Source organism: Nerophis ophidion, linkage group LG11, assembly GCF_033978795.1.
Source record: "Nerophis ophidion isolate RoL-2023_Sa linkage group LG11, RoL_Noph_v1.0, whole genome shotgun sequence".
NCBI lineage: Eukaryota > Metazoa > Chordata > Actinopteri > Syngnathiformes > Syngnathidae > Nerophis > Nerophis ophidion.
This window is the reverse complement of record NC_084621.1, coordinates 62,071,376-62,098,345: the sequence shown is the minus strand read 5'-3', so window position 1 is coordinate 62,098,345 and position 26,970 is coordinate 62,071,376. Positions and strand designations below refer to the sequence as shown.

At 43.7% G+C, this 26,970-nt stretch overlaps 2 protein-coding genes across 10 annotated transcripts in view; both read right to left on the bottom strand.

Annotated features, from left to right (window-relative positions):
* snap91a (synaptosome associated protein 91a) overlaps nt 1-14,081 on the bottom strand; it is an 85,295-nt gene extending 71,214 nt beyond the window's left edge. For 5 of the 7 annotated variants that reach the window (XM_061916420.1, XM_061916424.1, XM_061916425.1 and 2 more), the window contains exons 1-2: nt 13,858-14,080; nt 13,491-13,766 (exon numbers count right to left, since the gene is read on the bottom strand). In XM_061916420.1, coding sequence (XP_061772404.1) covers nt 13,491-13,620 — 130 coding nt within the window. In that variant the 5' untranslated portion in view covers nt 13,621-13,766; nt 13,858-14,080. Of the gene's footprint in view, nt 1-13,490; nt 13,767-13,857 lie in introns of all 7 variants that reach the window. The other 2 variants (XM_061916422.1, XM_061916427.1) reach the window with 2 other exon arrangements.
* Nucleotides 14,082-21,854: 7,773 nt separating this feature from the next.
* dop1a (DOP1 leucine zipper like protein A) overlaps nt 21,855-26,970 on the bottom strand; it is a 56,399-nt gene continuing 51,283 nt past the window's right edge. For all 3 annotated transcript variants that reach the window (XM_061916417.1, XM_061916419.1, XM_061916418.1), the window contains 4 exons: nt 25,414-25,469; nt 25,146-25,310; nt 24,643-24,772; nt 21,855-22,438 (listed from right to left, as the gene is read on the bottom strand). In XM_061916417.1, the coding sequence (XP_061772401.1) occupies nt 22,130-22,438; nt 24,643-24,772; nt 25,146-25,310; nt 25,414-25,469 (660 nt within the window). In that variant the 3' untranslated portion in view covers nt 21,855-22,129. The remainder of the gene's footprint in view (nt 22,439-24,642; nt 24,773-25,145; nt 25,311-25,413; nt 25,470-26,970) is intronic.

The following is a 26,970-nucleotide window of genomic DNA, read 5'->3' as shown; positions in this document are numbered from 1 at the left end:
GATGCGAGACTACTGGTCTGGGTAAGGAGTCAGTTAAATTAGAACAAGTTTTTTCAGCTGTGAGTGTTTCAGAGTTGGACATGTGTTTTACTGAGGTGGCTAACTATGATGCGTGCAGTTTATCAAAGCAACAAACAAACAATCCGAAAATCCCCGTTACTGAGGAGGCTAACCATGATGCGTGCAGTTTATCAAAGCAACAATCAAACAATCGGAACATTCCCGTCGTATCAATTCCTAGATATGGTCGTAATTATACTGAATGCACTGGGCATAATAAACACAACATTATTAATATTGCTACTACGGATAATTTGATCAAAAATTCCCTAAAACAGCCCACTACCTATAATATAGGTTTTTTAAACATAAGATCATTGTCTCCCAAAACGTTGTTAGTTAATGATATCATCAGAGACAACAATCTTAACGTCATCGGTCTCAGTGAAACCTGGCTTAAACCAAACGACTTTCTTGCGCTAAATGAGGCATGTCCTCCTAACTTTACACATGCGCATATTCCCCGTCCGCTTAAAAGGGGTGGGGGGGTCGCACTAATATACAACGAAAACTTTAACCTTAGTCCTAACATAAATAATAAATATAAATCGTTTGAGGTGCTTACTATGAGGTCTGTCACACCGCTGCCTCTACACCTGGCTGTTATCTACCGCCCCCCAGGGCCCTGTTCGGACTTTATCAATGAATTCTCAGAGTTCGTTGCTGATCTAGTGACACACGCCGATAATATAATCATAATGGGGGACTTTAATATCCATATGAATACCCCATCGGACCCACCGTGCGTAGCGCTCCAGACTATAATTGATAGCTGTGGTCTCACACAAATAATAAATGAACCCACGCATCGCAACGGTAATACGATAGACCTAGTGCTTGTCAGGGGTATCACCGCTTCCAAAGTTACGATACTCCCGTATACTAAAGTATTGTCCGATCATTACCTTATAAAATTCGAGGTTCAGACGCATGTTCGTCAAACTAATAATAATAATAACTGCTATAGCAGCCGCAACATTAATACGGCCACAACGACAACTCTTGCTGACCTACTGCCCTCGGTAATGGCACCATTCCCAAAGTATGTGGGCTCTATTGATAACCTCACTAACAACTTTAACGACGCCCTGCGCGAAACCATTGATAACATAGCACCGCTAAAGTTAAAAAAGGCTCCAAAAAAGCGCACCCCGTGGTTTACAGAAGAAACTAGAGCTCAGAAATTATTATGCAGAAAGCTGGAACGCAAATGGCGCACGACTAAACTTGAGGTGCACCATCAAGCATTTAGTGATGGTTTAATAACTTATAAACGCATGCTTACCTTAGCTAAAGCTAATTATTACTCAAATCTCATCCACCGTAATAAAAACGATCCTAAATTTTTGTTTAGTACGGTAGCATCACTAACCCAACAAGGGACTCCTTCCAGTAGCTCCACCCACTCAGCTGATGACTTTATGCAATTCTTTAGTAAGAAAATTGAAGTCATTAGAAAGGAGATTAAAGACAATGCGTCCCAGCTACAACGGGGTTCTATTAACACTGACACGATTGTATATACGGCGGATACTGCCCTCCAAAATTGTTTCTCTCGTTTTGAGGAAATAACATTAGAGGAATTGTTACAACGTGTAAATGGAATAAAACAAACAACATGTTTACTTGACCCTCTTCCTGGGAAACTGATCAAGGAGCTCTTTGTATTATTAGGTCCATCAGTGCTAAATATTATAAACTTATCACTTTCCTCGGGCACTGTTCCCCTAGCATTCAAAAAAGCGGTTATTCATCCTCTTCTTAAAAGACCTAACCTCGATCCTGACCTCATGGTAAACTACCGACCGGTGTCTCACCTTCCCTTTATTTCAAAAATCCTCGAAAAAATTGTTGCGGAGCAGTTAAATGAACACTTAGCGTCTAACAATCTATGTGAAACCTTTCAATCCGGTTTCAGGGCAAATCACTCCACGGAGACAGCCCTCGCAAAAATGACTAATGATCTATTGCTAACGATGGATTCTGATGCGTCATCTATGTTGCTGCTCCTCGATCTTAGCGCTGCTTTCGATACCGTCGATCATAATATTTTATTAGAACGTATCAAAACACGAATTGGTATGTCAGACTTAGCCCTGTCTTGGTTTAACTCTTATCTTACTGATAGGATGCAGTGTGTCTCCCATAACAATGTGACCTCGGACTACGTTAAGGTAACGTGTGGAGTTCCCCAGGGTTCGGTCCTTGGCCCTGCACTCTTCAGCATCTACATGCTGCCGCTAGGTGACATCATACGCAAATACGGTGTTAGCTTTCACTGTTATGCTGATGACACCCAACTCTACATGCCCCTAAAGCTGACCAACACGCCGGATTGTAGTCAGCTGGAGGCGTGTCTTAATGAAATTAAACAATGGATGTCCGCTAACTTTTTGCAACTCAACGCCAAAAAAACGGAAATGCTGATTATCGGTCCTGCTAGACACCGAACTCTATTTAATAATACAACTCTAACATTTGACAACCAAACAATTAAACAAGGCGACACGGTAAAGAATCTGGGTATTATCTTCGACCCAACTCTCTCCTTTGAGGCACACATTAAAAGCGTTACTAAAACGGCCTTCTTTCATCTCCGTAATATCGCTAAAATTCGCTCCATTCTGTCCACTAAAGACGCTGAGATCATTATCCATGCGTTTGTTACGTCTCGCCTCGACTACTGTAACGTATTATTTTCGGGTCTCCCCATGTCTAGCATTAAAAGATTACAGTTGGTACAAAATGCGGCTGCTAGACTTTTGACAAGAACAAGAAAGTTTGATCACATTACGCCTGTACTGGCTCACCTGCACTGGCTTCCTGTGCACTTAAGATGTGGCTTTAAGGTTTTACTACTTACGTATAAAATACTACACGGTCTAGCTCCATCCTATCTTGCCGATTGTATTGTACCATATGTCCCGGCAAGAAATCTGCGTTCAAAGGACTCCGGCTTGTTAGTGATTCCCAAAGCCCAAAAAAAGTCTGCGGGCTATAGAGCGTTTTCCGTTCGGGCTCCAGTACTCTGGAATGCCCTCCCGGTAACAGTTCGAGATGCCACCTCAGTAGAAGCATTTAAGTCTCACCTTAAAACTCATTTGTATACTGTAGCCTTTAAATAGACTCCCTTTTTAGACCAGTTGATCTGCTGTTTCTTTTCTTTTTCTTCTATGTCCCACTCTCCCCTGTGGAGGGGGTCCGGTCCGATCCGGTGGCCATGTACTGCTTGCCTGTGTATCGGCTGGGGACATCTCTGCGCTGCTGATCCGCCTCGACATCTCTGCGCTGCTGAGCCGCCTCCGCTTGGGATGGTTTCCTGCTGGCTCCGCTGTGAACGGGACTCTCGCTGCTGAGTTGGACCCGCTTTGGACTGGACTCTCGCGACTGTGTTGGATCCATTGTGGATTGAACTTTCACAGTATCATGTTAGACCCGCTCGACATCCATTGCTTTCCTCCTCTCTAAGGTTCTCATAATCATTATTGTCACAGACGTCCCACTGGATCATTATTGTCACCGATGTCCCACTGGGTGTGAGTTTTCCTTGCCCTTATGTGGGCCTACCGAGGATGTCGTGGTGGTTTGTGCAGCCCTTTGAGACACTAGTGATTTAGGGCTATATAAGTAAACATTGATTGATTGATTGATTGATTATAGTTGTTGGTCATTTATTATGGTTTGTTTACTTTTCCAATAATGCCAAAGTGGCATAGCAGTTTTAAAGTGGTTTCCCTGCGGTATACGAGATATGACTTTCCCCTCGGACAAACAGTATGAAGGAGATTAATATGGCCCCATTCATCGTGGTTTACCTGACAGATGAAACATCATAAATCGGGGGGGGGGGGGGGGGGGGGAGAGCACTCTCCACTTTAGCTGCCAGACAGCAATAGAGTGTTGAATATCTATAAATTGTGGTAATTCCATCTTTGACCGCATCATCAGTTGCTATGTAGAGTGGTGATTTCCATCATTTTCAGTAGACTGCATTGAAAATGATTAATCACCCCTCTTCCTCTAATGCAAGGTCCACCCAGGACAAATTTGATTGAGATTTAGTCGTCTTAGTCGTCTTTTTGTTTATTGTCCGTATGGGATTATTCATAGTAAATACACATTTTTACATCACTTGTAAATTATTGATAATACATTATTTCTTAATATCGAATTATAAATGTACTTAAACTGCAATTTTGTTAGTTGTGTCTTTTATGTACACGCTCAGGCTCCCATAGCCAAATCTACTTCTGGTTACTAAGAGCAATTGTTTGTTGCTCTTAATGATTAATAGTGAAGTAGGAATTATCTTTTTTTTTTTGCTAGAGCATAAAAAAACATTTTAAAATATTTTTTAACATTAAGAAAGCCCTCGAGACATGAATTAACACCCACATAGTCACCTTTACGAGCCACAAACTTTAAAGCTTCAACACAGGTTCCACAAAGGTACAAGTATGTCCTCTTCATATCTCTTTTAGTTCAGTAATTACAGTTATATTATCTTTATTTTAAAATTAAAATAATGTATGTTGCACTTTTGCAACGTGTTTGGAAACTTAACATTCTCTGCAAAAAGGGGTCATGGAGTACAGCAGGGATATTCAACTTAGTAGTTTTGGGGGCCTCATTTCCAGAATGCTAAGGACCAAGGGGCCAAACTTCTCCCTTCACTATTATTCTTATGTCGTATATCCCAGACAACCAGTGTCCTCAACAGTGGACATTTGAATTTGGTACATTTATTTTAAAGTTAAAAAGTTAAAGTACCAATGATTGTCACACACATACTAGATGTGGCGAAATTATTCTCTGCATTTGACCCATCACCCTTGATCACCCCCTGGGAGGTGAGGGGAGCAGTGGGCAGCAGCGGTACCGCGCCAGAGAATCATTTTTTGGGGATTTAACCCCTAATTCCAACCCTTAATGCTGAGTGCCAAGCAGGGAGGTAGCGGGTCCCATTGTTATAGTCTTTGGTATGACTCGGCCGGGGATTGAACTCACGACCTACCGATCTCAGGGCGGACAGTCTAACCACTAGGCCACTGAGTAGGTTTTTTGTCAGTTATGGAATGGAACTTTATTAACTTTATTGCACTTAAAAAGTACAACGAGATTACATTTTCAGTGCAAACCTGTTCATACATCATATGGTAGACAGAACAAGAACACTGAAGTGTTTAAGTAGAAGCATTTAAGTCCCATCTTAAAACTCATTTGTATACTCTAGCCTTTATATACACCCCCCTTTTAGACCAGTTGCTCTGCCGTCTCTTTTCTGCTCTGCTCCCCTTTCCTTTTGTGGTGAGTGGGGGCACAGATTTGGCGACCACAGGTGACGCGCTAGCTGTCCAAAGTCGGGAACCAGGGTGGACCACTCATATGTGCATCGGTTGGGGACGTCTCAGCTCTGCTGACCTGTCTCGACTGGCCACACTATGGACAGGATTCTCACACTATTATGCTAGACCCACTATGGACAGGATTCTCACACTATTATGCTAGACCCACTATGGACAGGATTCTCACACTATTATGCTAGACCCACTATGGACAGGACTCTCACACTAGTATGCTCATTTTTCATTGTCATCCCATTGGGTTTGAGTTTTTTTCTTGCCCTGATGTGGGATCTGAGCCGAGGATGTCGTTGTGGCCTTTGAGACACTGGTGATTTAGGGCTATAGAAATAAACTTTGATTGATTGATTGATTGACTGATGGATCGTGTAAAGAGGTAGGGAAAGGGTAAAACATGGGGTGAGGATGAGGAGGGGAAAAAAAGCAAGTGTAGGGGTAGGGGTTCATTTTGAGACCAGGAAAAAATATATTTATACACACAGGAGTGAGTTGCTGTTTTTAAAGACCTTCTGCACATCAAGCTAATCAAAGATCATCTTTATGACAGCACTCTCCCATTTTTAAGGATTTACTGCAAAAATATGAGTGTCTTACAAGTTTTTTTTAACTGAACTCACAGTGAGTTGATTCAGTCAATTGAATAGCCCAAATGATAGAGAGGACAGCACCTAAAATGCAGTGGCAGACCGTGCGTTTCTCACCTTGGCCTTCAGTGAGGTCCTACTTAACCTCTCAAAATAACGTAATTTATGTCACTGCATAGGCATGGATTGAGATACTATACAGAAACACATATGCACACTACTCAGCATTGAAACCCCTCAACAGTGTACAAAACAGCGCATTTAACATTAAATAAACCCATCCATTGTCTACCGCTTATTCCCTTTGGGGTCGCTGGTGCCTATCTCAGCTACAATTTTTCTACCGCTTATTCCCTTTGGGGTCGCGGGGGGCGCTGGTACCTATCTCAGCTACAATCGGGCGGAAGGCCGCGTACACCCTGGACAAGTCGCCACCTCATCGTAGGGCTAACAAAGATAGACAGACAACATTCACACTCACATTCACCCACTAGGGCCAATTTAGTGTTGCCATGTCTTAGGAAGTGGGAGGAAGCCGGAGTACCCGGAGGAAACCCACACATTCACGGGGAGGACATGCAAACTCCACTCAGAAAGATCCCCAGCCCGGGATTGAACCCCAGACTACTCAGGACCTTCGTATTGTGAGGCAGACGCACTAACCCCTCTCCCACCGTGAAGCCCTTCAATAAACCCGCTTCGGCAATTAAAACATAAATGGTAAATGGGTTGTACTTGTATAGCGCTTTTCTACCTTCAAAGTACTCAAAGCGCTTTGACACTATTTCCACATTCACCCATTCACATACTGATGGCGGGAGCTGCCATGCAAGGCCCTAACCACGACCCATCAGGAGCAAGGGTGAAGTGTCTTGCTCAAGAACACAACAGACGTGACTAGGTTGGTAGAAGGCGGGGATTGAACCAGGAACCCTCAGGTTGCTGGCATGGTCACTACCCCAATCGCACCACCCTGTCCCTAGGTACTGTCAAAATAAAAGAATTGTAGAAAATAAATGAAACATGAAAACATTAAGAAATAAAATATTTGAATTCAGAATCTGTAGCACCCATTCGACGCCGTATAAGCCAGTGGTACAGCTCGTAGTCGGTAGTTGGTCTTTGTTGGTTAATTCGTGTGAAAGTGGTGGGCAAACCCTTTCACCGCCGGGATAGCTTCCGGTGTCGACCGACCTTGTCTCACAACATGTAGTTTCTCTTAAGTATCCTTCTTTAAAATGCCCTTGCATAAACATATTTCCCAATTAATCACCATTTTGCTCTCCTTCTTTGTAGGTTAAAAAAGTGAGTGCCGGTGACTTTTCTGTGGCTTTCTATGGTGCCACTTCCTGTTTTCAGAACTTGTGACGCGTAAATGTCACGTTCAACGTGAGGCTAGCAAGAATGCCTTACGGACAACGACAACTCGTGATCTGATTGGCTATCGCAATTATCTATCAACTGTATGTGTCCGTTCACTGACAGTGCACAGATGCCCGCATTGTTGATTCTGAAGGCCCCCGGGCGGATTTTGTACAACCTGGCAACATATGCTAGCTGAATTCTGATTGAATAAAAACTTGAAACTAAAAACAACAGCACTGGAAGGAGTATAATGTGTCATGAAGAGAATATGAATACTTTAAGATATTTAGGGAAAGTAAATTACAAACGTCTTTTATCTTTAATTATGATCATGATTTCTGGTTATGTTAGGCCAACAGACAAGGCCTTGCTGGTCCAACGCTACTAAAATGGAACACTAATAGTATAACTAAAGAAGTTGAACAAATGACTACTCACTGCATCTGAAGTAAACAAGCTACAGCAATGCCTTAGTTACATAAATCCCAAAACAAAAAAAACAAAAAAAATACGAGGACATAAATGGGTGTCTTGAGGAACACCTCATTTGGATAAATCCCAAGTCTGCCCCCTGGCTCCACAACACATTTTTTTAACAGAACTGTCGTGTCGGTCTGGTGTTATTCCCGAAATAGATATAGCCCCACTAGTCAATCGTCTTAGTAATATTAAGGGCCACTAACAAAATATTGGTTAGGGCCACAAAAAGCCTGACTATATGCAGTCGTAGTCAAAAATAAAGTACATAATGTCATGGCTGTCTTGAGTTTCCAATAATTTTTACAACTCTTACTTTTTAGTTATAGCGTGATTAGAGCACATGTCACAAAAAACATGAAAGATGTTTGGTTTATTAGAGGTCTACTGAAAATGTGACTAAATCTGCTGGGTCAAAAGCAATGTTAATATTTGGTTACATGTCCCTTGGCAAGTTTCACTGCAATGAGGTGCTTTTAGTAGCCATCCACAAGCTTCTGGTTGAATTTTTGACCACTCCTCTTGACAAAATTGGTGCAGTTCAGATAAATGTGTTAGTTTTCTGACACAGACTTGTTTCTTCAGCATTTTCCACTTTCACTTCAGGACTTTGGAAAGGCCAAAACATTAATTCTAGCCTGATTTAGCCATTCCTTGACTGCTTTAGATGTGTGTTTGGTGTCATTGTCCTGGAAGAACCCCAACCTCCGAGCTGATGATTTTAGGTTGTCCTGAAGAATTTGGAGGTAATCGTCTTTTTTCATTGTTCCATTTACTCTCTGTAAAGCACCAGTTCCATTGGCAGCAAAACAGCCCCAGAGCATAATAATACCACCACCATCTTTGACAGTAGATATGGTGTTCCTGGGATTAAAGGCCTCACCTTTTCTCCTCCAAACATATTGCTGGATATTGTGGCCATACAGCTCAATTCTTGTTTCATCTGACATCTGCCTTCAGTGTGTGAATGTGTGTGTGAATGTGGAAATACTATCAAAGCGCTTTGGGCTCTTTAAAAAGGGGTAGAAAAGCGCTATACAAGTACAACCCATTTACCATTTACCATCACATGGACAAAGATAAGACCTTCTGGAGCAAAGTTCTGTGGTCAAAAATAAGAGTTGTAGAAATTCTTGGAAACTCAAGACAGCTTTGACATTATGTTCTTTACAAGTGTATGTAAACTTCTGACCACGACTGTGATTGCAGGGCGGCACCGCCAGTCACTCAGTTGAAAGGACATGGGTTATAGTCAAAGAGCAACTGCAACCGGTTGTTGGGAGAGGCGCCGGTCTGCATCCTGTAGCAAGACACCAAAGCTTAGGGATGCAGTCTCCATTTGTGCATCCCTTCATCCTTGCGTGAAAGTGTACAATCAATTTCCCCTTGAAGCGATATCATCAGTGCAAAGAAAAGTAGCGTAAGAAGATGACCCCCTGCAGCTTTCGAGTGCTGCAGATTTGAATGACACATACCGTATTTCCTTGAATTGCCGCCGGGCATATAGTATGCGCCTGCCTTGAATTACTCCCGGGTCAAACTCGCTTAACAAAATAATTAGCGCATGCTTAGTATTACCGCCGGGTCAAACTCTCAACGTCACGAGTGAAAATTCCCCTGTCATCATTTTCAAAATGGAGGTGGCTGATTTCAATACCGGTAATTTGAAATTGCATAAAGGGAAGAAGATTAAGAGCTATTCAGGTCCAAGCTGTTGAATACCGGTATGCTAAAAAGAACAGCAAGCAGCTATGTTTTATTAATATACATGTGGAGCCGACGGTCCGACAGACAGGCAGGGCACGCTAGATCCCGGCCCAAGATGGTGGCGAGGAGACGGCGAGCGAGCGGAGAGGAGGAGCGGAAGAGCGATCTGGACTGAGGTTTTATTAAAAAACAAACAAAGTCAAACTGCTCAAGCCATGTTCTTCCTTGGTGGTCGTGGGAACCCAAAAGACGACGGCTTGAGACTGTCACAATACCGTAGCTGCGTCTGTCAAATATTAGTCTTTAAATGACTCCCGCCTCCTGCTGGTAGAGGGCGCTAGTGATCCTTCTTGCGACTACTCGGCTGCAGAAGAAGTGAATTGAGATATGTGCTGGAGGAGGTAATAAAGGAAGATCTCCATCGAGACAGAGAGACTTTTAAAACCGAAGAAAGATAAGGAAGACTTATATTAACAACTTATTGATGCTCTTGATCAGAAGGAGCTGGCATGGACTATATTTATAAGTAAAGGTAAGACCATAATAAAGTTTTTTTTAATTAAATGTGCTTTTTATGATGGTATCCTTACATTACACTCAATTTTTTACTGCATGCCTTTGGTAAGTGCCGGAGTGAGAAGAGGTTTTAAAATAATTAGCGTAGGGCTGGGCGATATTGCCTTTTTTTAATATCGCAATATTTTTAGGCCATATCGCGATATACGATATTTATATTACAATATTTTGCCTTGGCCTTGAATGAACACTTGATGCATATAATCACAGCAGTATGATGATTCTATGTGTCTACATTTAAACATTCTTCTTCATACTGCATTAATATATGCTACTTTTAAACTTTCATGCAGAGAGGGAAATCACAACTAAGTCAATTGCCCAAAAGTGTATTTATTAAAGTTATTAAGCAATGGCACAAACATTCAAGTCATTCTTCATTCTCTAGCGAGTGACTTTACAAATGATGCTACATATTAGCAGTAATGCTACTTTTTATATAAACGCTTTCCCCCCCCCACACTTGACAAATTACGGTTGTCTGTTCGACATATTCCCACTTGATGCCGAACCACCGCCAGACGATGGAAACCCTGTTGTTTTTATTGGGAATTAAGTCTACCTTCATTTGTTACCAGATCCGCACCATCTTCCTCTCGTACGGCTACGTTAGCAGCTAACGTTAGCCACGCCGCTACCTCTCTGCCCTGCGAGGGCGTGTATGTGATGTGTGGTGTGACAGTTTGTGATATATGTAAGAATGTGCGCCTGCCTGTCTGCGAGAAGGAGAGACAGGTAAGAGTGAGAAGAGCCTGAAGTGTACGCCTGAAGCTAAAAGTCCTGCGTGAGAACGTATACTCGAATATTACGATAGTCATTTTCTATATCGCACAGAGACAAACCCGCAATATATTGTGTACTGTATATCAGGGGTCGGCAACCCGCGGCTCCGGACCCGCATGCGACTCTTTGACAATTCTGATGCGACTCAGCTGCATAATTGCCGACCCCCCAGATTGTTACAGGGGATTCCGGATATCGGTGCCTCTCCCGGACATCACCCGGGGCCAACGTTCTCAGATATTCACTCGGACTGCAAAATTGAGGGCGTGCCGTGATGACTTTACTTTTAACGTCCTCTACAACATATCATTACGCCTGCCTTTCACGCAATGCTATCCGCGTGCCAACCGGACGCATGCATTTCGCTGCTTCTATCGTCACATGTACGAGATTGCAAGGCATACTGGGGGATACAGGTTACACTGAAGGTTGTGATATAAACAACTTTAAAACTCTTACTAATATGCACCACACTGTGAACCCACACCAAACAAGAATGACAAACACATTTTGGGAGAACATCCTCACAGTAACACAACATAAACGCAACACAACAAATACCCAGAATCCTTTGCATCAATGACTATTCCTGACTATATTTTACACCACTGCGGCCCCAACCCCGACCACCTCAACCGACGCACGGAAGTGGGGTCTGGTGCTAGCGGGGTGTATAATATGTGTATAATATAGTCAAGATGAGTCATGGATGCAAAGGATTCTGGGTATTTGTTGTGTTACTGTGAGGATGTTCTCCCGAAATGTGTTTGTCATTCTTGTTTGGTGTGGGTTCACAGTGTGGTGGATATTAGTAAGAGTGTTAAAGTTGTTTATATCACAACCTTCAGTGTAACCTGTATCACCCAGTATGCCTTGCAGTCGTGTACGTGTATCTGCGGAAGCCACCACATACAACATGTTGCTGGACTGGCAAGCAATTTGTACATGTTGTAAAAGGCGTTTAAGGCAGGGGTGCCCATTACGTCGATCGCGATCGACTGGTCGATCTCGGAGGGTGTGTCAGTCGATCTCAAGCCAGGCATTAAAAATAGACATAAAAATGAGCAGTCATCAATCATACCAAGACTTCACTTTCGTTAGTTGTTTGACATTCTCGGCACCCGAGGATCTTGTGAGATGACGCTGGCTGCTGCGAGCTCATTATTAAGAAAAAAATCATTAACAGGGCGGACGCAGAGAAACACATTTTATTTCTAGAGACTCCGTACCTACTGTCAAAACTCTAAAGACCGACAGCACAGTTCCTGTCTTCACCATAAAAGACCTGTTTCATCCTGCCTGTGCTAACAAAATAAGAGTCTCAGAAAGCTAGCGTGCACAAGCTAGCAAGCTACGGAGTTTGATGCCAATGTATTTCTCCCCCGCCCTCAGCGACCGCTTTCTCACTTGCTTGCCCACCCGCACACTCACTGACGTCACTCACCTGCTGCCAGACATTAAAGGGCCACACACATATGCTACTCTCATAACAAAGTGTTTAAAAACGAGTATGCAAGTTGGACAAATGAGATGCCAAATCCAACCACTTTCATGTGGTATTGGACAGAAAGGAGGACTTTTTTTTCCTCCATTTGAAAATGCGGACGTTATCAGCACCACTGTCTAATTCCAATCAATGCAAGTCATCAGAATCAATACACCAACTTATATTCTTGTCTTCATTAAAGAAAGGAATCTATGTGTGTTAAACATGCTTGTATTATCATTAAACACCAGGACGGCGTGGGGCAGTGGAAGAGTGGCCGTGCGCAACCCGAGGGTTACTGGTTCAAATCCCACCTAGAACCAACCTCGTCACGTCCGTTGTGTCCTGAGCAAGACACTTCACCCTTGCTCCTGATGGGTGCTGGTTGGCGCCTTGCATGGCAGCTCCCTCCATCAGTGTGTGAATGTGTGTGTGAATGGGTAAATGTGGAAGTAGTGTCAAAGCGCTTTGAGTACCTTGAAGGTAGAAAAGCGCTATACAAGTACAACCCATTTATCATTTATTTAACTTGTTAACAAAAATGTCTCTTTCATAAATAAATAAATATAAATTATAAATAGGACTGAGGTAGATCTCCTCGACTTGGTCAATTGAAAAGTAGCTCGCCGGCAGAAAAAGTGTGAGCGCCCCTGGTCTAAGGCAATGGCTTCATGGCACGCCCTTATCATTGTTACCTGGGTGACCGCCAGCAGATATTCGGGAGAACAGTTGCGGCTCCCATTGCTTCTTTTATTTTGTGAAACGGGTCAAAATGGCTCTTTCAGTGGTAAAGGTTGCCGACTCCCGGTGTATATCGATATACCGACCAGCCCCAAATTGGCGCATGCTTACTTTTACCGCATGCCTCAGGTAAGCGCAGGAGTGAGAATAAGTTTTGAATTGAATAGCGCCCCGGCGGCAATTCAAGGGAATACGGTAGGCTGCAAGGCGGAGGCCACAACGGCCTAAATGGACATGATGGATGGACAGATAGATAGATAGATAGATAGATAGATAGATAGATAGATAGATAGATAGATAGATAGATAGATAGATAGATAGATAGATAGATAGATAATACATACTTACATTCCAGGTGTTTTTTCTTTGGGGCCGTTTGTTCATGAGTGGTGGATTTACAGACAGCTCGGGACACCTCGGATCCAGTCAGGCCGTACTGGGCCGCGGCGATGCGGTCCGTCAGCGTCTGACCCGACATCTTCTCCTCTTTAAGCGGAGTCCAGCCACACCAACGGAGCGTTCAATGTGGTCCTACCCCCCCACCCACCCCACACACACACACACCTCCACGCCGAACACGAAGAGCAGCCTCTCGGTGGTAATCCCAGCTGTTGCCCTTCGAAGCTATAAACACACACATTTGATTACGTAACAATAGTGGAAGCGTGGGAATCAGTCCCAACACAATATTCAAGCAGGCAAAGTGGAGAATCACCTTCAAGATGTTCTCCCCCTCCCCACCTCGCCGTCTTTCCTGCTTAATCCTCGCAGCCTTTCTGACGGGTCCTCGTTCAAGAAGATGAACGTCCGCTTTTTTTTTTCCGCTTCCTCCTCCTCCCCAAGACGCTTCCTGTGCGCGGCGACCCCCCCTCCCCACTGACCAGCACGCTTCACACACCGCCGAGTCGTCGGTTCACGTCTCCTTTTTTTTCTTCTTCTTCTTCTTTTTCTTGTATTAAATTAAAATGATTCAATCCATTTGTCGACTGGCCCCGCCCTTCCGCGCGGGTCACGTGACGGCGCGGCGCCAACCCAGCGGCCGCGTTGTGTTCTCGCGAGAGGAGGATGGCGAGGAGGCGGTTGAGGGGTTAATGAAGCTGTTCGACAAGCAGGCTGGTTGTCACATGAAGGTCATAGTGGGTATCCCTCGGCAGTCGTGGAGCTTTTATCTCTGTCCGTGGTGCTGATACACGCAGCCCTCACAGGCAGCCACTGGATATTCACATTTGGCTCATGTTTTTTTTACCCCCCAATTCAAACAAACTTCCATCCATCCATCCATCCATTTCCTACCGCTTCTTCCCTTTGGGGTCGCGGGGGGGCGCTGGTGCCTATCTCAGCTACAATCGGGCGGAAGGCGGAGTACACCCTGGACAAATCGCCAATCCAATTCAATCCACTTTATTTATATAGCACATTTAAAGGCCTACTGAATCCCACTACTACCCACCATGCAGTCTGATAGTTTATACATCAATGATCAAATATTATATCGGGCTTCACGGTGGCAGAGGGCGTCTGCCTCACAATACGAAGTTCCTGCAGTCCTGGGTTCAAATCCAGGCTCGGGATCTTTCTGTGTGGAGTTTGCATGTTCTCCTTGTGAATGCGTGGGTTCCCTCCGGGTACTCCGGCTTCCTCCCACCTCCAAAGACATGCACCTGGGGATAGGTTGATTGGCAACACTAAATTGGCCCTAGTGTGTGAATGTGAGTGTGAATGTTGTCTGTCTATCTGTGTTGGCCCTGGGATGAGGTGGCGACTTGTCCAGGGTGTACCCTGCCTTCCGCCCGATTGTAGCTGAGATAGGCGCCAGCGCCCCCCGCGACCCCGAAAGGGAATAAGCGGTAGTAAATGGATGGATGGATGGATATACACATATAAATATATACAGACACACACACATATATACATACATATACACAAATATACACACAAATACACACACACACACACACACACACACACACACACACACATATATATACATACATATACACAAATATACACACAAATACACACACACACACACACACACACACATAAATAGGCGCCAGCGCCCCCCGCGACCCCAAAAGGGAATAAGCGGTAGAAAATGGATGGATGGATGGATGGATGAAATATTATCATTGCAACACATGCCAATACGGCTTTTTTAGTTTACTAAATTACAATTTTAAATTTCCCGGGAGTTTTGTCTTGAAAACGTTGTGTAATGATGACGTGTACGCGTGACGTCACAGGGTTTTAGGAAGTGTGAGCGCTACGCACACACACACAGCTAAATGTCATCTGCTTTAACGAAATATTTACACGGTATTTTGGACATCTGTGTTCAATCAATCAATCAATCAATGTTTAGTTATATAGCCCCAAATCACAAATGTCTCAAAGGACTGCACAAATCATTACGACTACAACATCCTCGGAAGAACCCACAAAAGGGCAAGGAAAACTCACACCCAGTGGGCAGGGAGAATTCACATCCAGTGGGACGCCAGTGACAATGCTGACTATAAGAAACCTTGGAGAGGACCTCAGATTGTGGGCCAACCCCCCCCTCTAGGGAACCTAAAGCAATGGATGTCGAGCGGGTCCAACATGATACTGTGAAAGTTCAATCCATAGTGGCTCCAACACAGCCGCGAGAGTTCAGTTCAAAGCGGATCCAAGACAGAAGCGAGAGTCCCGTCCACAGGAGACCATCTCAAGCGTGGCGGGTCAGCAGCGTAGAGATGTCCCAATCGATACAGGCGAGCGGTCCATCCTGGGTCCCGACGAGCGGTCCATCCTGGGTCTCGACTCTGGACAGCCAGTACTTCATCCATGGTTATCGGACCGGACCCCCTCCACAAGGGAGGGGGACATAGGAGAAAGAAAAGAAGCGGCAGATCAACTGGTCTAAAAAGGAGGTCTATTTAAAGCTAGAGTATACAAATGAGTTTTAAGGTGACACTTAAATGCTTCTACTGAGGTAGCATCTCGAACTGTTACCGGGAGGGCATTCCAGAGTACTGGAGCCCGAACGGAAAACGCTCTATAGCCCGCAGACTTTTTTTGGGCTCTAGGAATCACTAATAAGCTGGAGTCTTTTGAACGCAGATTTCTTGCCGGGACATATGGTACAATACAATCGGCAAGATAGGCTGGAGCTAGACCGTGTAGTATTTTATACGTAAGTAGTAAAACCTTAAAGTCACATCTTAAGTGCACAGGAAGCCAGTGCAGGTGAGCCAGTACAGGCGTAATGTGATCAAACTTTTCTTGTTCTTGTCAAAAGTCTAGCAGCCGCATTTTGTACCAACTGCTGAATATTTTGCAATTTGTTCAATTAATAATGGAGAAGTCACAGTAGAAAGATGGAGGTGGGGAAGCTTTAGCCTTTAGCCACACAAACACACGGTGATCCTTGTTTAAAATTCCCGTAGCTGAAAATTTACTATGATCAGAGCGCGGTCAAGCAGACATGGATCAAGACGGAATGTCAACCAGCAGGTTTCGTGAGAAATTGTGGTTAAAAAGTCGCCACTTACCGGATATCATCTGAGCTTGTGGCTCCCTCCTACAGCTGCCGTCGACCAGGGCCGTCACTAGACCTAATACTGCACTGGGGCACAAATAATTCATGTGAGCGTGCAAAGCACACAAGCAAAACATTTTTAGCACTTATTTATCATAAAAAATACATAAATAGTGCTTTAAACTATGAAATCATATCAGATTATGTTGTATGGATCTTTGATTAACCACCTGAAATAACTAATGCATTTGACCTACTTGTGCACTTTTTTTACTCCAGACTTCTAAACTGCTACTGGTAAAAGCAAAAAGGAGGAGCAATGAATCTTTTTGAAATATATATTGCAGTAATTATCTGCAAATTTAACATCTACAAAAGTAAAACAAAAAATAAAGCACCCTACATCTCTGGTTATTTTATATTATTGAATTTCCATTAATGGCAATGAGGCTAATCCTATTTCAGATACACAAAACTATAAAATATACACAAAACAATAAAGCCACAGTAGTAAAATAAATGAACAACTGTTGTGTGTCTGTTCAGGGAATCATTTTCTGAGAAGTAAACTGTAATGTCTCGTTTTCATTTTTGCAAAGTGGTCAATCACTCTGGACAGACATGGAAATATTACAGTAACTGTTATACAGTTGACCAGTGGTTCCTAACTGGTGGGTCGTGACATAAAAGTGGATTGTGTGTCATTTTCAGTCGGATATGTGCAAGAAAAAAAAAAGTTTAGGGAGGAAAAAAATCAAATTGTGGCAACAAAACTAGATATTTTTAGCCATTTTTCTAGTGACTATTAGTGAGTATTTTAGCAAAAGGCAAACCGACTAACAACTTGGAGGACAGACATGGAAATATATTTTAAAAAATCTAAATGGGGCAACAAAACCCGATATTTTCAGCCATCTTTCGGAAAACAAATACAGAAATGTTACTATTTTTTCTGGAAACAAAACCAGATGCTTTAGCTGTAGCCATTTTTCTGGTGACAAAACAAGATTATTTTAGTCAAAGTCACACCGATTAACAAGACAAGTCTACTGTGCTATTTTTCTGTGATATAAACATGACTGATTTCAAAATTTGGCTCACGACTTGATGATATGGAAAAAGGTTTTTCTTCCTAAAGATAAACCATTTGAGAAGCACTCAACTCACACATGCTTACTCCAAATCATCATTGATGCAGAACCAGCAGACAATAACCAACATTATGTTTCATGTTCATTGGAAATTCCCCCGACAGCTCGTACAGCAAATGAATATGTTTGTCTTGATACAAGGAATAACGTTAGCTAACTTAGCATCAACTTAAGACAATGATGTTGCCTAGCTAGCTAGGACTTCACTTACATCTCTCATTCCTCTCTGCTTCTTCCCTGCTGCGGGCGAATAACTTTCTGATATCCATCTAGGAGTTACAGTTTGAGTTAAATCCAAATCAAAATAATATAATTAACAAATTGTTGTTGGCTAACATTAACTACCTCACGCAGTGATTCGCATCCCCCCCTCTCTCTCTCAACTGAAGTCTCATCCACACGTGAATAAATTACCATATTAATTAGCCATGTGCTCATTGTTACGTGGAGTGAATACAGTAGCAATCAATTACCATACTAAGTAGTATGTGCACTGTTGTCTATGTTATGTAGACTTAAAACTCTGAAGCGTTTTTTTTTTATTGGTGAAATTTTTACTGGGCCACTGCAGATCAACACTGGGGCACGTGCCCCAGTGAAATCTGTCTGGCGACGCCCCTGCCGTCTCGGCCGGCCGTGGACGTACACTTCCGACTATCAGGTACGGTTAAACTCACTAAAAAAACACTAGCAACACAATAGAAAGATAAGGGATTTCCCAGAATTATCCTAGTAAATGTGTTCAAAAACATCGGAATACGTCCCAATGCTATGCGTTTTTTTTTGTTTTTGTTTTTTCTAGTCCGTCGCTATCAATATCCTCAAACACAAATCTTTCATCCTCGCTCAAAATAATGGGGAAATTGTCATTTTCTCGGTCCGAATAGCACTTTTTGTTGGAGGCTCCCATTAAAATCAATGGGGATATCTGAGGAGCCCCCACACTTGCGACGTCATCGTCTGCGACTTCCGGTAAAAGAGGCTTTTTCCGGAAGTACCAAAAGTGGCGAACTTTATCGTCGATTTTCTCTACTAAATCCTTTCAGCAAAAATATGGCACTACCGCGAAATGATCAAGTATGACACATAGAATGGACCTGCTATTCCCGTTTAAATAAGAAAATCCCGTTTCAGTAGGCCTTTAAACAACAAGAACGTTTCCAAAGTGCTGCACAGCCAGTAAAGTGGAAGTGGGAGGAAGCCGGAATACCCGGAGGGAACCCACGCATTCACGGGGAGAACATGCAAACTCCACACAGAAAGATCCCGAGCCCGGGATTGAACCCAGGACTACTCAGGACCTTTGTATTGTAAGGCAGACGCACTAACCCAGGGGTGTCAAACTCATTTAAGATGGGAGGTCACATGGAGAAAAATCTACTCCAAAGTGGGCCGGACTGGTAAAATCACGGCACGATAAGTTAAAAATAAAGACAACTTCAGATTGTTTTCTTTATTTAAAAATAGAACAAGCACATTTTGAAAATGTACAAATCATGTTATTTTTTTTACACTTACATGTTGCGGTTAACAGTACTCTATCTTTATTTGTCGTTATTTATACTTTCTGAATAAACTATGTCATAATGTTCATCAGTCAACTCATTGGTGTTCATTGTCAATCCATCAAGATAAAAATATATATATATATAAAAATGTAATTACTGTATGTTATTTATGTAGTTTGCTCATTTTCCTTGGCTGATGTACTAACATGTGGGTCTTTTTGTTGTTGTTTTTTACATATGTAGCATCATCTTTAGTCACCCTCTGCATACAGTTATCAGGAGCCAGAGGAGCCTGTTCAATGCTAGACTGCTTCATCCCAAGTGCAGGACTAATAGACTCAAAAACTCATTTGTCCCACACGCCTATAGACTGTACAACTCCTCTCTGGGGCGGGGGGGTACAAGGATGACAGGGGATGCAAAACAATAACAGTGCAATACGTTTTCATAACATGGTCACGACTGCCTACTTTGTTATATTCTTATTTTACTGTGATATTTTTATTCCCATTGTTGCTTTTTACTTTTTATTCTTATTGTAATATTTCTCTATTTTGTTTCCATTTAAACCCCCATTATTTACTTTTTTTAAGTTGGTCTCAACTCTGTACACTGCTGCCGGAATTTACATTTTCCTGAAGGCATCAATAAAGTACTATCTATCTATCTATCTATCATCTACAAAGATACAAATAATTGCTACTGTGACATCTAGTGGACACATTTAGAACAGCAGTTTCTTTCATTAAAATTTTTTGGCTCATTTTTATGCTTGGCAAACTCATCCTGCGGGCCAGATGAAACCTGTTTGCGGGCCACGTTTGACACCCCTGCACTAACCCCTCTTCCACCGTGAAGACCTCAGACAAACATAAAATACACTCCATAGCCTCAATGCCTACTGTAGGGAAAATACACTATATTGCTAAAAGTATTTGGCCACCCATCCAAATGATCAGAATCTATCCATCCATTCACTACCGCTTGTCCCTTTCGGGGTCGCGGGGAGTGCTGGAGCCTATCTCAACTGCATTTGGGCGGAAGGCGGTGTATACCCTGGACAAGTCACCAAATCATCGTCCCACTGTGGTGAGTTTTTCCTTGCCCTTATGTGGGCTCTACCGAGGATGTTGTTGTGGTTTGTGCAGCCCTTTGAGACACTTGTGATTGAGGGCTATATAAATAAACATTGATTGATTGATTGATTAATCGTAGGGTCAACACAGATAGACAGACAACATTCACACACTAGACAATTTTGTGTCGTCAATCAATCTATCCCATTTGTCCTAATCACAGGTGTATAAAAATCAAGCACTTAGGCATGGAGACTGTTTCTACAAACATTTGTGAGGAGCTCAGTGCTTTGCAGCGTGGGACTGTCATCAGATGCCACATGTGCAACAAATCCAGGCGTAAAAAATTCCTTGCTACTAAATACCATCCATCCATCCATCCATCATCTTCCGCTTATCCGAGGTCGGGTCGCGGGGGCAGCAGCCTAAGCAGGGAAGCCCAGACTTCCCTATCTCCAGCCACTTCGTCTAGCTCTTCCCGGGGGATCCCGAGGCGTTCCCAGGCCAGCCGGGAGACGTAGTCTTCCCAACGTGTCCTGGGTCTTCCCCGTGGCCTCCTACCAGCTGGACGTGCCCTAAACACATCCCTAGGGAGGCGTTCGGGTGGCATCCTGACCAGATGCCCAAACCACTTCATCTGGCTCCTCTCGATGTGGAGGAGCAGCGGCTTTACTTTGAGTTCCTCCCGGATGGCAGAGCTTCTCACCCTATCTCTAAGGGAGAGCCCCGCCACACGGCGGAGGAAACTCATTTCGGCCGCTTGTACCCGTGATCTTATCCTTTTGGTCATGACCCAAAGCTCATGACCATAGGTGAGGATGGGAACGTAGATCGACCGGTAAATTGAGAGCTTTGCCTTCCGGTTCAGCTCCTTCTTCACCACAACGGATCGATACAACGTCCGCATTACTGAAGACGCCGCACCGATCCGCCTGTCGATCTCACGATCCACTCTTCCCCCACTCGTGAACAAGACTCCTAGGTACTTGAACTCCTCCACTTGGGGCAGGGTCTCCTCCCCAACCCGGAGATGGCACTCCACCCTTTTCAAAGTCAAAAGTCGGCTTTATTAAGTTAAAGTTAAAGTACCAATGATTGTGACACACATACTAGATGTGGCAAAATTATTCTCTCCATTGGACCCATCACCCTTGATCACCCCCTGGGAGGTGAGGGGAGCAGTGGGCAGCAGCGGTGCCACGCCCGGAAATAATTTTTCAATCAATCAATGTTTATGTATATAGCCTTATATCACAAGTGTCTCAAAGAGCTGCACAAGCCACAATGACCTCCACGGTACGGAGCCCACATAAGGGCAAGGAAAAACACACCCAAGTGGGACATCGGTGACAATGAGAAACCTTGGAGAAGACCGCATATGTGGGCAACCGATTCCAAATAGGTTAACTGTGTTTTCTCCTCCATGCATCTGCAAGTGGAAGAACAGCAACATAACCTTGTGAGACCCTTTCTTTATTAAGTCACGTCGATATGGAATGGCACAGCATCATTACATTGGTCCGGCAGGACTAACATGAAATATTAAAAGTCAACCATCAAGGCTGTTTCAGTATATACAGATAATTAAAACCAAATAGCTTTTGAAAAGTAAAATAATTATAAATACAAAAATTTTTTACAAATTATTTTCCCTCATTTGTATTCCAATGGTGATGTACAAGTTGAGGTTTGTCACTAGTGCTGATCAGTGGGTGTGTGAATGCTTTTGTTCTCACGTCTTGATAAGACCTTCAAGAAAGTCTTTTTCCACCATTTCTTCAATGTTCTGTCGAGCTCGACTCCAGAAAACTTTCTGGCTCTCTAGCTTGTGGCCCTCCTTGTGGCCGGGGAAAGCGCTATCTGCAGGATTGTGGGTGTAGGCGGGACTGGCGCGGCTACTGGATTTGCTGTTAAACACCTGGCTGAGCAGATTGAAGAAGGGTAGCAGCTGTTCCATGCTGCGGATAACGTACAGGGTTAGCATCAGGTGGCCTGGCTCCCACGAGAGGGTTCGGGTGGAGCAGTCCTCGTCAGGATTTTTCTGTGTGGGGGGAATTTTAACAAGGAGAGCTATCAGTTATAACAACTAAAATTTGCAATTTCAGTAGAATTTGTGTGTGACTGCTGAAAAGGCGAAGCCAAACTGAAATGATAGCCAGATAGCGTTGGGTACTAAAAACCAAAAAGTTCTATTTTGGATTCATCTGACCACATAACATTCTCCCAATCCTCTGCTGTATCATCCATGTATCCATTTTATTATAAACTCAACTCGTCGTGTTTGGAGGAAGAAGAATACTGAGTTGCATCCCAAGAACACCCTACCTACTGTGAAGCATGGGGGTGGAAACATCATGCTTTGGGGCTGTTTTTCTGGTAATGGGACATGAAAATTGATCCGTGTTAAGGAAAGAATGAATGGGGCCAAAACCTCCTTCCATCAGTGAGAGCTTTGAATGGTTGATCAAATACTTATTTTCCACCATAATTTACAAATAAATTCATTAAGATTCCTACAATGTAAATTCATGGATTTGTTTTTCCACATTCTGTCTCTCACAGATGAAGTGTACCTATGATGAAAATTACAGACCTCTGTCATCATTTTAAGTCGGAGAACTTGCAGTATCGGTGGCTAACTAAATACTTTTTTGCCCCACTGTATACACCTGCGAAATTGGCGAAAAAGCTTACATGCAAACAGTTAGCATGTGTCAGGTACTAGAAAATATGAAGCTGAGGTGTTACTTTTAGCCAGCTAAAGTTAGCATGCTAGCAATTGTCTAACAATAGCAAGGAGAATTTTGACTTTGGACTGGTTTGAATCGGTTGAAAAGTGTGTAAGTTTGAAAAAATTGACCATTTATTTCAAATGGGAATTTTTTTTTTTTTTTTAATTGTATTTACATAACATAAATAAAATAGAAAAAAAATATTTCTATGTAAAATAAATAACTGTGCCAATAATATAAAATGTATCAAACCCAGATAAAAAATAAGGCACTTTTTATTTCCCAGTCGATGATGTAATGGACTGTCACACATGTACGGTTCAGGTCAGCGCCAAGTTAGTGACTTTACTTAATTCTGCGGCTATGATCTTCTTCACTTTGCCATACATTTTTGGCAGCATTTCTTGTTCGAAATATGCCCAGCGTGGCAATGCGAGAACAGTTTTGATTTGGGCTTAAATGGTGAACAACTCAAATGAATGTTTTATCCAGACGCATACATATGTCCAAATGTGGCCAAACAGACGCATTGTGGGTTTCCTGGATGTGGTCTACATCACTAAAAGAAAAATCTAAATAAAAGAATCCTTCTGCCATCTTCCACTAGTTTTTTAATATATATATCGCCCGCTTGAACATTCCCTCTTCTCTTCTACGACTATCTCATAATTTGGGATGTCTGTTGTGATTTTCCTTCCTGGTTCGATGACAATCTTGCCTCTGATTGGCCTGTCCCTAATGTTTTGCCCTAATCTCAACCAATCGTGACTCATCATAGTGTACAACCAACCAATCATGAATGTTCTCATATGTGCAAGCACGTCTTGGGATTAGCAGCCCATATAGTGTTGAGAGGGACTGGGAAGCGGTGGGAGAACAAGGAACACATAAGTAAGCGGTGTTTGGTCATTTTAATGTGAAATTAATTATATCGATATTATGATATTTTCTTAATTCATATCTTGTTTAAATATATATATCGATATATCTTAGAGCGAGGGACGCTATCAGACTGGACAAGTTGGTAGAGAAGGCCAGTACCGTGGTGGGAATGGAGCTGGACTCTCTGGCGGTGGTGTCAGAGAGGAGAAGTCTAGCAAAACTCCTAGCCATTATGGACAACACCTCCCACCCACTACACTCAGACCTTGTAGAGAGAATGAGCACATTCAGCGGAAGGCTCAGACTCCCAAAATGTAACACGGAACGACACAGGAGGTCCTTCATACCGACAGCCATCAGACTGTATAATGCATATGTTCCTTCTTGACAGCACTTCAATGTAGAATATATGTAGAATATATTTATATTATTCATATATTATGTATATATATATATATATATATATATATATATATATATATGTCATATATTATTTATCATTATTATTGTTTATTGTGAGCAAACTGTGGTGCTGAATTTCCCCCAGGGATCAATAAAGTACTTTCTATTCTATTACAAACTCGATATATCACCCAGCCCAAGCTTATATAGACACGGGAGGATGCCATACCTTAGCTCGTTTTCTCAGCAGCTTGGCTAGTCGTACTACGTAGGGTTTAAACTCCCGCTGGTGAGTCCCCTGACGTCTGACCTCCAATCCTGAATCGTCTGAGGCTTCAGGGATGAAGGCCCAGCGGTACCTGGGATCAATGGAGACATGCAACTGAATTTGATTGTGCAAGCAGGTAAGGTACCGTGTCAGCCATTGGTGTGGGAATGTGAACTGATTGTTAAATGAGAAAATATGTCATTGTTGTATGGGTATTTTACATTGAAACATTTGTATTAAGGCCGCAAAAATTGTTTAAACAGGTGATATGCATGTTTAAATCTGCCAAAACACATAACGATAATGTATTTTACCCTTAGTCAATTCACTATTTTAGGATAGGATAGGATAGGTCTTTATTGTCATTGCACAAGTACAACGAAACTTTGTTTTCAGCACATTTAATCGACATTTTCCAATTTTCCTGTCTGCAAAGCTCATTAGAGAAGTTTACTGGCACTCACATCTGGAACTGGGGCAGGCTTTCAGGCGGTAGGGCTAAGGCCAAGTCTAGCAGCTTGCAGGCCGACAAATAGAGGTTGAGCCAGCGCTGGCTGTTGTAGGAGGTTGAGAAGCCGTTTCCTCCGGAGTAGGTGGTCTCTAAGCCAGCCACAGAGGGCCCTGAGGTCCTATGGATGGTCAAAGAAGATAAGTCAGAGGATAAGTCTTCATGGGCCACAGAGAGTCATCCCCTCTTCACTTGCAAATAGTTGACATCAGCAACCAATATACCTTGATATGTCGTCATCTGCCAGCAGCTCCTGCTCCATTAATAAGAACACCTGAACCTTTTGGGGGGGGGGGGGACAGACACAAAGTGTGAAAATGTATGCAAGTGACATCATTTGTGTAAAAGGTAATATTAAACAATAAGAAAAAGTGAGGGACCAGACAAAGAGCAGCTCGAAAACCTCTATGAAAAGTAAAAACAAAGGACCCAGATTTCCCTCGCCCGGACGCGGGTCACCGGGGTCCCCCTCTGGAGCCAGGCCCGGAGGTGGGGCACGATGGCGAGCGCCTGGTGGCCGGGCCTGCACCCATGGGGCCCAGCCGGGCACAGCCCGAAGAGGCAACGTGGGTCCCCCCTCCAATGGGCTCACCACCCATAGCAGGGGCCATAGAGGTCGGGTGCAATGTGAGCTGGGCGGAAGCCGAAGGCAGGGCACTTGGCGGTCCGATCCTCGGCTACATAAGCTCGCTCTTGGGACGTGGAACGTCACCTCACTGGGGGGAAAGGAGCCTGAGCTAGTGCGCGAAGTAGAGAAATTCCGGCTGGATGTAGTCGGACTCACTTCGACGCACAGCAAGGGCTCTGGAACCACTTCTCTTGAAAGGGGATGGACTCTCTTTCACTCTGGCGTGGCCGGCAGTGAGAGGCGACGGGCTGGGGTGACAATTCTGGTTGCCCCCCGGCTTAAAGCCTGCACGTTGGAGTTCAACCCAGTGGACGAAAGGGTAGCCTCCCTCCGCCTTCGGGTGGGGGGACGGGTCCTGACTGTTGTTTGCGCTTACGCACCAAACAACAGTTCAGAGTACCCACCCTTTTTGGGTACACTCGAGGGAGTACTGGAGAGTGCTCCCCCGGGTGATTCCCTTGTTCTACTGGGGGACTTCAACGCTCATGTTGGTAACGACAGTGAAACCTGGAGAGGCGTGATTGGGAAGAATGGTCGCCCGGATCTGAACCCGAGTGGTGTTTTGTTATTGGACTTCTGTGCTCGTCACAGTTTGTCCATAACAAACACCATGTTCAAACATAAGGGTGTCCATATGTGCACCTGGCACCAGGACACCCTAGGCCGCAGTTCCATGATCGACTTTGTAGTTGTGTCATCGGATTTGCGGCCTCATGTTTTGGACACTCGGGTAAAGAGAGGGGCGGAGCTTTCTACCGATCACCACCTGGTGGTGAGTTGGCTGCGATGGTGGGGGAGGATGCCGGACAGACCTGGCAGGCCTAAACGCATTGTGAGGGTATGCTGGGAACGTCTGGCAGAGTCTCCTGTCAGAGAAAGTTTCAATTCCCACCTCCGGAGGAACTTTGAACATGTCACGAGGGAGGTGCTGGACATTGAGTCCGAGTGGACCATGTTCCGCACCTCTATTGTCGAGGTGGCTGATCGGAGCTGTGGCCGCAAGGTAGTTGGTGCTTGTCGTGGCGGTAATCCTAGAACCCGCTGGTGGACACCAGCGGTGAGGGATGCCGTCAAGCTGAAGAAGGAGTCCTACCGGGTTCTTTTGGCTCATAGGACTCCAGAGGCAGTGGACAGGTACCGACAGGCCAAGCGG